General features: G+C 34.9%; 1 protein-coding gene across 1 annotated transcript in view; it reads right to left on the bottom strand.

Moving 5' to 3' along the window:
* PDE3B (phosphodiesterase 3B) overlaps positions 1-12,523 on the bottom strand; it is an 86,527-nt gene that overhangs the window by 21,871 nt on the left and 52,133 nt on the right. The window contains exons 2-3 of the mRNA XM_042784532.1: positions 2,063-2,113; positions 951-1,199 (exon numbers count right to left, since the gene is read on the bottom strand). Coding sequence (XP_042640466.1) covers positions 951-1,199; positions 2,063-2,113 — 300 coding nt within the window. The remainder of the gene's footprint in view (positions 1-950; positions 1,200-2,062; positions 2,114-12,523) is intronic.

The raw sequence follows: 12,523 nt of genomic DNA on the forward strand, positions 1-12,523 counted from the left end.
AAGAAATTTCATACTGCAGTGATCCTGCAGGATCTTCCACAGAGTAATCTGCAGACACTGGGCTTTTCCCCAAAAGCATTTGTCTTGACAGTGGTTCCCAACAAACATTTTCACAAGCTGAATCTGTCTTGAGGCAGTTTATCTGGCTCCAAAATACTAAGCCAACAAGTTGATCAATTTGGGCCAAGCTGCCCCCTGCCTGGAAATGGAAGCAACTACAGGCCAGGAACGTCGCTGACCAGCCTCCACAATAAACTACCTCAAGCTGTCAATACCAGGCTACCCTAGAAATTTTAACTCTGTTGCACTGAAGCCAAGTTCCTATATATGAATGTTTTTCCACCATGTTCCTTAACATGTCATACAGTAACTACATTCTTGGTTTCACTTATATACCCTAGATAATGGGGAAGTGACAGTGGATTTACACACTGGTCCCATAACATGATGTGCTGCACAGAAAGGAGATATATTTTTCCTTTTATATAGCTGATTCGCTTCTGTCCAATGGCTAGTTTGATGTTCACAAGAATAAACTTTGGAAAAAAATGTCAATGAAAAAGCCACACTGACAGTAATTGTTAGATCAAGAATGTGGGAGAATCAAGAACAGCCCTGTTTGTGCCATATGATGAGAAAATAACATCTTCATTTTATATTTGCTTTTAGTTTTTCTTTAATCCTCTGTTTATTTCAAGGAATCATGTATTCAAAGTAAAAACCAGTGCTTTTACCTGTCTATCCATTAACCACTTGAATTTGTGTTTTGGTACCTATCTACATTTCATTCAATGTATTTTCACAGCTGCTCTCTTTTGACCTTAAAAGTAGTTCACACTCATTAAGGAAGCTACTATCCATACAGGATCATTCTTTCCAGATAAATTTTCCTTGATATTTTTTTTTTTAAGTGGCAACAGACGCATGAATTGAAATTAAAGTAATTTGACCTTGAGCAGCTTTCGATCTCCTTTTTCAGCAGGATCCTCTATTTCAGGACAGGGGAAGAAACCAGGAAATGGTGTGAATGGACTAGCCTTCGGCCTGCATGTGCCTGAGAAAGCACCAATCAAACTACTAATGCTTCGAAGGGAAGAAATCACTTGTGGTGGAAGGGATGGGTCAGTCAGGAGGTCTGTTAGCATGCTCCGAGCCTCATTTAGTACTGAAAGATCAACTCCATTTCCACTGCCAGCATTCTAGAATAGATGGAAATATTGCAAACTATTAACATGTCAAAACATTTCACAGTATTCTAAGTTTTAAATAAGCATCTTATCCATTGCAAATTTAAAAAATAAATGAAAAAAACCACAATACAATGTATTTTTCTTTTAAAGAAAATATATACACATAGACATTCTGACACCAGTTTTTGCAGGCTTTTTTCACCCAAAAAATATTTCAGAACTCAACATTAGATTTTAGCTTATTTTTCTCTATTTAAAATAAAGATCTGGTGCCATTTTTTTTAATCTCAGTTTTTTTCATTACTTTGTCTCAGAATTAAACTTGATATTCTATCTCTTACACTAATATCAACAGAAATTTTGGTTGCAAAACTGTTATAGGCCCTTTATAGAGGTGCAATTTCCACAGCTTCGTTACTTTTATTAACTCCGATTCTACTGAAACAAATCCTAACAATTCTGTCAAAAAAGTGATTAGCTTTTACTTGGCGTAATTCTCTGAAAAGGAACAGCAATAGCTGGCTACATGTCACCACTGATACAAGAAAGAAGGGGAGAACGTGGAAGACCCAAGTTTGGTGACACTGCTGGGGAATCACTCCCTAACCTTATGCTAAGGGATATTTAAAAAAAAACACCACTCCCATCTCAGTTAGGTTTGACACTGTTCTTATTTAAACCACAGAAAATAGATGCCTGCCAACTTTGCTAGAACTGCTAAATATCAAGCTTCTGCTACACAGAGCTAGAATGTTCTAGGACAACTTAGGCAAATAAAACCTCAACAGAAAAATTTAAACCTGATAGTTCACAGTGAACTCTGTACTCCGTCGCATTTCACAAAAGAATAATTAGATTCATAATATGCTGACCTGGTAATAGGGCTTGTACCATTGCTTCAAATCCCAATCCCAAAGTATCATCTGTAAAACAAAAAAAAAAAAAAGAAAAAAAAAATATGAGTAATAGGTGATATGCAATGCTGAAAACCAAAAATGGAATAAATCTTGATTATGTGATGTAATATAAAATGCTTATCCCTTCATGTTTTTATATGCAACTTGGGCCATTTTCTCAGTTAATGCTACCCCAATAAAAGTCCTAAAGAGCTTGAAGAAATTGTAGGCAGAGATATCTTGATGACACAATAATTATATGGCCTTATTTCAATATCTCTGGATTGTTTATAAATCATTTATCATGTACACTAAATTAGGTGGGAACAGTGCTTTCCTGCTTCTACTCACCCCAACTTATAAAAGCAAATCTATCCTAAAACCTCAAATATATTTTATAATTTTTTTCTTTCTAGAATCATTCAAACAGTAGCAATTTTGTAAATACAGTGCAGAAAACACTACATTAACATAATTTATTTTTTTTAAATGGCAAAAAGCTCCCCAAAATCTCAGGTTAAAAATCAGTAATTTTAAAAGCATTTTCTTGCAGGAGGTTTTGTTAGGTTTTGCTTGAATATTGTTACAAATCTACGTGTTCTGAATAACTTCACAAAACCCACCAAACCCACAAAAGAACGTCAGCAACACAATCTGAAGATACTATCAGCTTCAAGCACGTCAACAGCACTCACTTAATTTTTCTTCTATACTGACAAAAAATAAAAACATACAAGAAATTAAATCCAGATGTCTGTTTTGTTTCAAAAATGTTCAGTCTTCGTGACTTCTTGACAGGTTCTAATTATTCTCTGATAAATCAATTTATTTGCACAACATGCATTCACAAATTAAACAAATATAAAGATAACCCTTCTATTCCTCTTTCCCATAGCTACAGAGAACAAATAAAGTGCCAATACCCCACTTGGTAGTTCATACTCTGCAGTCATGTAAGTTTTTCTGCTTATTTTTATAGGTGAGAACCATGTTTGGTTTTGTTTCTCTAAGACTAACAGCTGTTTCATGGAGAAAACACTATGTTCCAGGCTGGCACATGTACAGCAGAAGGTCCAGAAAGTGTCAGTAAAGGAACACAGACTGACATGTCAGCAGTACCCAGGCAAGGACGGCACTTAAAGGTTCTTTTTCTCTTCTATTATCTTCATAGAGATACCATTAAACCACGTTTAAAGTTAATAGTTATGATGTTCCCTTGCTATGAAAAGTGCAGAGATCTATCAACTAGCATGTGCTTAAACTGGAAGTAAGTTATGGTATGTCAGAAAGTCATATTGTGTAAAGCAAGCAGATCTAAATCAAGAATTAATCGCTTAAAAAACAAAACCCCTCAAATTCTTAAGTGATTAACCTAGCTACCATACCCTCTTTTTAATTTTAAATAAGCATATGAGATGACTGCTAGCCTGTCAGTGACATGCATTAGGATAATGATCAACATTATCTGGCCATACCCATTTTATTTGATGCATTTGGTCTTAGCATGATCATTGTAAAGACGAAGGGGTTTTTCTTCTATAACAAACTTAGAATGAGTTGTCCATATGGGCAGCTCGGGTTTTTTTGGTTTGTTTTTTTTTGTTTGTTTGGTTGGTTTTGTTTTGTTTTGTTTTTTTGTTTGTTTGTTTTTCTTCATTCTCAGGTTTCTCTTTCCAGATTAACATTTATTTACTGTATCAAACATAGGAAATCTTTTGGTTTCATTCTGTCCTCCTAAACTCAGACACAGAGACAACAAAGAAACTAAAACAGTACAGAACCTACGTTTACCTGTATTTTGCCAACAGATTTGATTTTTTTTTTTTGATTTTACTATACATCACCATTAATTAGAAGTCAGGTCTTCTGAGAAAAGACAGGTGTAGTAAATTAACATAGCTAGCTGGCTACCACAGTCTGTAAAATTCTTGGGGCTCATTCTATGTGCCACACATTGAGCAATTAAAATGAGCTGATGAAAATTTTAGGCACAAAGTAGCAATCTCTTCTACTAAGCACAAGGGAAAAAAATGCAGATCACTATACAATTAATATTTTTCCATGGTAAATACAACTTGGTATATCTCTATACTAATCAAATCCTTACAGGTTAATAACGAGGAGGGTTACTACCTTCCCTTAGATACTTACAAGGCACCACAAGATGGCACTCAAATCCAGAAAGCCTCCCCCACAAAAACAATTTCGGTAGAAAGGAACAGAAACCAGCAGCATATTCCTTAACAGATCTTCTACAGAATTGAAATGGTTTGAGGGACAAGAAGGGGTGACAGTTTTAAAGGTTAACAGCTGAGAAATTCTGCTGCTTTACAAAAACTTCTCTGTTTAAAGAAGAATTGACTCCTTACTATTCTAGTCAGAAACTAACTGTAAGGAAACTCTACTTTGTTTCTCACTATGTACCAGACTTAGTTTAATTAGCCTAACTCCATATCTTGCAAGTTAAATCTGGAATACTAAAAAAGCAGCATTTGGGGCATTATTTTTGTTGAGAGTTTGGCAGTCAAAGCTTTAATTAATGACTGTGGATTGCTAACAAAAGTTACAAATATTACCAGAGTTGCATTTATCTTACAACAGGAGTAAAAAGGATACAACAGTTCATTTTGACTTAATGTGAACAGACCAACAGACCTTAAAATAGGTCCAAGGCAGAGCCTCAGCAATTTTTGATTTTGCAACCATAACAGTTGTTGCAGAAAGATCTGTACTCTGCAATACTAAAATTTTGTAATCCACTGCACACAACATTCTTCCTCACCTCCTCCAACAAGAAACACCTGATCTAGGAGGGACTTGAATCATAAAAGTTCCAAGCTACAACTTAAACCTCTGCTTAGCAACTCACAAACTTTGACTTTTGAGCATCCACTGTCAGTACCAACATCACAGCAATCACACATCTGGGAGCTCCTCTGAAACTAAAACTGCAGTGGGCTCTGATATTGCAGATGAACTTCTGAAAGGTGAGAAATGTATAACCCTCCCCCGATAACCATGTACACCAAATTCCCTTTCAGCTTGGAGGGGAAGTTCTTGTATCAGCCTGACTCTAACCCCAGAGTCTCCCAGTCCATCCAAAAAGCAATGATCACTTTCTTGGTGTATACAATTGCCTGTCAAGCTGATCAGGGTTTCGAAGGACAGTTAATAAAAAAAACAAAACAAAACCCTGCACGTAACACCATACAATACCTTGTTCGTTAACAATCAGGGGCTGTATTAACTATGATAACTGAATCTATTTAGCCTATGAAATAAAACTCATCACAGTTAAAAGAAGACAAGACCGCTTACAAAAACACTTTCAGTACAAGTGACCTTTTCTGATTTGACCACCATCAGCCAGTGATGGGTTTAGGTGAAATTGAAACATACCTCTTAAGACAGGCTAAGAGTATTGACAGAAGGAACTGACATCACTGGAAATACATTGTTTTAAAGGCTGAAAAGTTGTTAAAGCTCAGCAAATTCTCAAGAGTTGCTGTTCTGAAGAATGAACACTATATTTAGTTCTATGACTGTTTAGTCAAATATCAGGAGATTTTAAATACATATCACTTAGTGGAAATATGAAGGAAAATTGACAGTAGGCATCAGATATCGCCCTTAGTTTATATTTTCTCAAACAATGAAAACAGTATTTCCATAAACTCCAGAGGAATTGACATGCAATTTGAACACAAGAACTTTAGAATCAACTTATCTGACACTATTTGTAATTCATCGATTCATGAGGGGGTGGGGGCAAGAAAAAATAAAAAAAAAGGGGGGGGGACACGACAGGTAAAGGCCGTGATTGTTGACTATCAACCCAAGAGCTGGATGGCACTTTTGCAAAGCACTCATTGTTAGCAATGTGATAAACAATCTTTTAAAAAGCATACAAGGTAACAGTATAACAGTAATAAAGGCCTTCCCTAATACAGCTTATAATTCGAACAGCAACAATATAAATATTTACAAAGAAAAAGGAAAAAAGCGCTCCTCTGAGGAGCTTATAGTCTAAATAAACTAAAACCAGGTGAAAAATGGGAGAAGACAGTCAATGAAAACTGCCAGAGCTTCAGGGTTTTTTGTTTTGTTTTTAATGATTTTTCTATGTATAAAGTTATCTTTCCTATCATGGCGCAGCCAGTGTTTCCAAGACCTGTAACAGAAGTGTCTTTCAGAAGCGAGTAGAAGCCATGGAGGGTGGAGTTCTTCTGGATCTTCTCTGCATGAGTACCACAGTTTCATTTGGCTAAAGTTATGTTTGAGGAGTATTTTAATCTTCTAAAGGTTTAAGCATAATAAAAGCCTATAGGTTTCACTTTTCTCAACTTATAAACCACTATAATTACTATTAAAGTACATGAATCTTTTTTAAAGTTTTTTTTAAACTTTAATGCTCAACTCAAACTATATTTGCCTAGATAACTGTGTAATGATATTTTTAGAATAATTTAACCTCTAAAGTACAAAATCATATCATCTCAGCTACTCAAGAATTACTTGTGTTTGTGCAAAGTTGTGCTAAGGACAATATTCATACATACACAGAAATTTAAAATACAGGGCTACAAAAAAATGTTGCAGAGCTTAGAAATCTAAAATTCCATTTAAAATGTAGAATATAACTAATATATATGGTCCATACCCTGCGGTGAAACATGCACACCACCTGGGGTCAAACACAATGTTAAGATCTGTAACATTGCTGTTTGATTGCCTAAATTAGGTAAGTGGGAAGTTTTTGTTTCAATTATGATACTATCCAGGAGATTCAGAGCGTGATTTAATGCCTGTTAAGAAAAGAATGCTTGTCCTATTTGACACCACCCATTCACATTCCATGCTCCAAAATTTTAATGGAGAAAAAAATTAGTATAAAAATGAGTTTCTACTCCTGCCCAAGTCTTTCATTGATCAAATAAAAAAGATTCCTAGTTGTTAGTAGCATCTGTTTGACACCATTAGGCATTAGTTCCGTAAATAAGTATTTCCATAGCAACCAAGCACAGAAATAACTAAACAATGAAACCAATACCATAGCAACTTGATTCAGAAATCAACTCTTTAAAAAATCACCTCATTCAAAAGCAAAATTCTACAACCAGATGAGAAACTAATTTATTGTAAAATATAAAAAAGTTTACATTACATATCCATCTCTTTTAATGGCTGCCTTTCAAACCAGACTGATGCTAGATTCATTGTTTTTATTTCTAAATTAGTCTTTTGTAACAGCTTACGATCAATTACATTTTTAAACCCACATAATTTAATGATACAAAAACAAACACATATATATAACCTAGAAGTCTTGTTTTAGTTATTTATTTAGTAGGATTTTTTCCGCTCTCTGGGTAAGAAAAGGTAGATTTTTAAAAACAGTATGTTGTTAAGTAGTTAAATTGTATTCAGTATGAGACTAAAGGTGATGCAACCAAAGAATGACTTTGTCAAAGTAGAGGTAGCGTTATTTAGATAACAGAGTCAACATTATGTTGTGAAATCTTGAAGGCCAAAACAACTGCCACTTGAGTAGATTATTGTAATCAAGACAAAATACAGCACTTGGAAAAGTATTCAGTATGATACTTAAGGCATTTAGACTCATGATATCTCTCCACCCACTACACCTCCCCATGAAAGTAAATGGGACAGGAAAAAACTAGGATATTTTTAGAATCCTAATACTTATCACTTCCTGACTCTATACAATTTATTTATCCAAGGTCATACAATGGCTAGCAGGTTGTGAAGTCTGCAGACAGCCACAATCTTTGAGGAGAAACTGAGTGTGCTTTCATGGTTCTGAGGTTTGGATACATGTACTGAAGGAAACAGTCATATCCCCTATCCTAGACTCTGTCACTGACTCTACTGAATTCTTTCATTAGAGGCTTTATCTTCAGCTTTTAAAAAGTCTAAAATCTTCCTTCAGAGGAAAGAGACTCGCTTCTACTTAATTGCTTTAGCAAGTACTATTCTATACATTAAACAGTACCTGCAACATATTGGGCTGGACTCATAGGAACAATACTGGAACATAGAGGTGTCTAGCCATCATGTTTTCACCAGACTCCACAGTATTCCAATCTTCCCTACAAATACAAATCTTCAACAAGAGTTGAATGTAAGTACACCTTAACAAGTCACTTTATAGTCCTCATATGTTTAGTTAGTGTTTCCAGTAACCTTGTCCACAGAACAGATACAAAAACAGAGCAAAAATGCTCCATTTCAGCAGGCTTATTCTTAAATTTAATATTACCCCCTGCAAGCGGAAAATATTTTTTGTTTGGTTGGGGGTTTGTTTCTTTTGTATATGTTTGCTTCATTTGTTTGTTTTTAAGAAGACATGCTACTTCTGCTTTTGTAACCAGGAATATCAGCAGGTCAGCTTCTACTTTGTCTGCCGTAGAAAGTTCTCAGTTTTCTTATTGCTTGTTAAGTTAACTCAGATCTTCCTTTAATATATTTTTAAGATCTTCAAATGTTTCAAAAAAGTCCTAAAAGATGTTTTGTCTATCAAGAGAAAGTAGGGGTTTTTTTTTCTTCTTATGTAGGTAATGAAAAAAACTGGCTAAAACCACACTTAGGTCATTTCCTGTTCCTTCTAGGTTTTGTCAGACTTGCACGTCAGAGTAAAGGCCAACCAGTAATTTATGGCAACTGGGGGAGGGAAGGCAGAGGAAAAAAGCTTGCTATGTGCAGATCCTTTAATTGCCCATTATAAGCATTTTCCTTTAGAGCATGTGGTTCTAATCACCATCAAAGAAAAGAAATAGTGCTAGGTGGATTACTGCTCCGATCCAGTACAGTTGCTTCGGTGTTCTGGCATTCTGTACTAGTTTTACTGTCATCCAAAACCTAAAGCCATTTTTTAAAGTTGTGTTTATTTTACAAAAAGCAAAATCTAGAAATTGCTCCCAAAACATCCTTTTCACACTTACCTATTGGCATTGTCTTACAATTATACATAGTAAAAGCCTTTACTGATGTGCTGACACACTGTTAATGTAACACATTGGAACAGACGGGGAGAGCAACCTTACATTTTATCTTTCTGCAACAGAAGGACATGCACAAATCTTATGCTGAAGCATTTTACTGTATGGTGACATATTCTTAACTTAGTAGAGATGAACATATTTCCCCTCTATTAACTTAAATTTTTCAATCAAGTCTTTTTTTTTTTTTTTTTTCCACCTATTACACTAGAAATACAGGATACAGGAATGAATCTCAGATCTTTTTATTTTCAGCAAACAAAAAGAAACTATTTCAAATGACCACAGGTTGGAGCTTTTTTCAGCTCTGATCTGAAGAAAAGGATATACTGAATTGTTCACAATGATTTTTATCACAACTTTCTCTCTAAAACCTCATAAAAATATTTACATTTCTCCTCTCTCCCTAAGTCCCCCTCTAAAACAAGCAGCATAAAATTTAGCTGTACAATATTCTTAGCCAAAAATTAACATGATTGTGAGAAAGGTTCACATCAAATGAATTAGACCAAATGATCATCTAGTCCAGTATCTTGCCACTGACGACTGCAGCCACCTCAAAATAAGAATATTCTTAAGTAAGCAGTGCTAATTCTCAGAATATTCTTTCAGCCTCAGAAACACAGCTCAAGGAGCCATATGTTGTATGCCTTTGTGTATTACAAAGGTCTATAGATTTTTCATCTTTGCATTTCTCTGATCATCTTTTCAGAATCCATGTAAACTTCTGACAGCCAATATCATACACATGGGCATTTCACAAGTTAAATACAGATTATGCAAAGTTTCCTTTCATTCTGAATCTGTCAATGCTGAATTCGTACAGTGAGGAAGCAAACAATCAGCAATGCTTTCATGAAGTCTACCCACTAAACAATTTGGTTTTGCAAAAGCTTATAGTTGTTCTCCAGCTAACTTCAAGCACAAGACAATTTTTTGAGACTACAAGACTGTATTTTCAAAACCCTCAGGCCAGTTCATTCAGAGGTAACACCTTCAGAGCAACAAAACCCTTAATTCACTAAACACCACCACTTTTTAAATTGATTTCATTAATTGTTGTCTTAAGGATTTTTATTTACAAAATCACCACAAGGTACAACCTTTACAAAAAGCAGTGTTGTTTTCTCTCAATGATGTGATGATGACCCAAAAAGAAACACTACAGGGACTGAAGTGAGGGAAGTAAGCTGAAAGAAAATGGTCAAGAAGCCAAAGAAGATATTATGTCATAAAAGAAAGCAAATATTGCTGCAGTGCTGTGGTTGGAAGTTATACGGGGATTGAACTAACTAAATTCTCAGTTGCTCAAGCTAAAGAATTAAAAGCAGTAATTTAGAAACAGATGAGAGAGTATAAATATGAGTCTGATTACAAAAGCAATTGTGTTAGCAGAAGTTAAATCAGTAATAAATTAAAAAAAAAAAAAAACAAAACAAACCAAAACAAAACAAAAAACAAAGCAAACCAACCAACCAAAAACAACAAAACAAAACAAAAACAATAACAACAAAACCCCAACCCTTAAAGGACAATTTTCTAGTTGAAGTGCCAGGAACTACAAGATGAGCTCTGTTGGGGGAAAAAAATATTGAAACTCTGAAGAAAGTAATACAGATTGCTGTCAAAACCAAAAAAGAACAAGGGAATGAAAATTGCTGCATTCTATAGGAAGTGCCAATTTACTTTTCTCTACTATATTCATGCTAAGTAGTACTTTAGTTAGCAGCTTTGTAAGCAGATGAGAAAAAACTCAAATGGCAGCATATTTGAAAGAACATAGAAAATCCCCATGTAGTAATGTTGTGATGCTGTTCTAAATGAAAAAGAAAGAACAATTATGCCTTCCTATTTGTAACACTAGATGATGACTAGATTAAAGAAAACTATTTGGGAAGATCCATTTCCTCATCCAAACAGCAAATCTTGCATAGATGCTGTTGATGTGATGCTTGTCTTGCATGTGCAAAGTAACCAAAGGAATCCTCACTAGTGGTCCGGGGACGGCCACATACATCGTTCCACCCTCCCTCCTGATAAACTCATCACTCTAAGAAGAGAGTACATAGTCAGACACCTCTGGTATCTGTTATCAGTTACTGATGTTGTAAAAAAGTTCAGTGTTAAAAGATTGAGGAATGAACAAACTAAGATGTCAGTTAAAAAGAGGGGGAAAAATAATCCCCAACACCCTAAAATTCCAGAATTCGTTGTGAAATGATATGGGGTTTGGAACATTTAATAGCACATCCTCCTCAAATTGATTTACTTTATGTAGATGTAAGCTGAATTTCACACAGCCAATATGGTAAAGGTACACTTCCAGGAAAGAAAAATCATCTTTGTCTCATGATGAACATCTCTAAAACTACAGGTTCTTTTCTTCATCGGCCTTTTCATAAATTATGTTCCATTCTGCTGTCCAATCCACCACAGGACTCTCCCACGCTTGAAGACCTAACTCTGTATCCTACTATAGGCAAAGGTAATGGAAAATCGTATCCAAAAGCCTGATTTCATTTCAGTGTTTTGATTTACTCTCTAAGCCACTTTGTTACCCTGTTCATAGAGCAAAAGTTACAGTTACACACAACATTCTTATTGCAACAGTTTCTGAACACAGGCATACAAAATTGTAGCACAAAAGAGAACTGTGAAAAACAGTGAAGTTGACTTGCTCCTTATTCTAAGTGACTTACTGACTTTTGTTTCTAGAATAGGTTTTCCTACGATTTTGATGAGTGAAACTGATACACACATGCACACCCCAAATCAAACCTTGCAGTATATCAGGTTGAGTTGATCTTAAAATTACCTAGACCTAACACCTTTTTTTTTTTTCTTTCATTTTTGTAGCATGACTCAGATGGAGAAACTAATACTAAAGAAAGAGGTCAAGATGGGTCAAGTGTCTTCCAGCAACTGTAAGATAACACAAATAGCTCACCAGCTTTTTCTATACAAGCAGAAAAGTATTGGGATGTTCTTTTTGAACTGCAAGACATTTTTAGCAAAATCATGACAACAGTGAAAGTTACATTGATGTCTACAAAGAACAACATTGGCAGTGAGAATATAATTTGCCATTTGGGACATGTAACATGCCCAATAAATCCATCAAATACTATAAATGTAAGCAAAATGACTTTTCCTTGGGGAACACCCCTATTTTTTTAATTTATCAGCCTTTTTCTAATAGCCTTTAATGTGTTTGCTTCATTCTAAAATTAATACATGTAAGAAATATCTTCTACAGCATTTAAATACAATCTTTACACTAAAATGTAGCAATTTTAATTTTTTCTCTATTTGAGTATTTTTAATGTATCGGTTAACTTATGACATTCAAAATGTATGTATTAATCAAATACCCTTGTAAAGTACATACAAACTAAACTAGGAGACAGACTGGCCAAAA

The sequence above is a fragment of the Tyto alba genome, unplaced genomic scaffold, assembly GCF_018691265.1.
Source record: "Tyto alba isolate M040663 unplaced genomic scaffold, T.alba_DEE_v4.0 Super-Scaffold_8, whole genome shotgun sequence".
NCBI classification, from domain to species: Eukaryota; Metazoa; Chordata; class Aves; order Strigiformes; family Tytonidae; genus Tyto; species Tyto alba.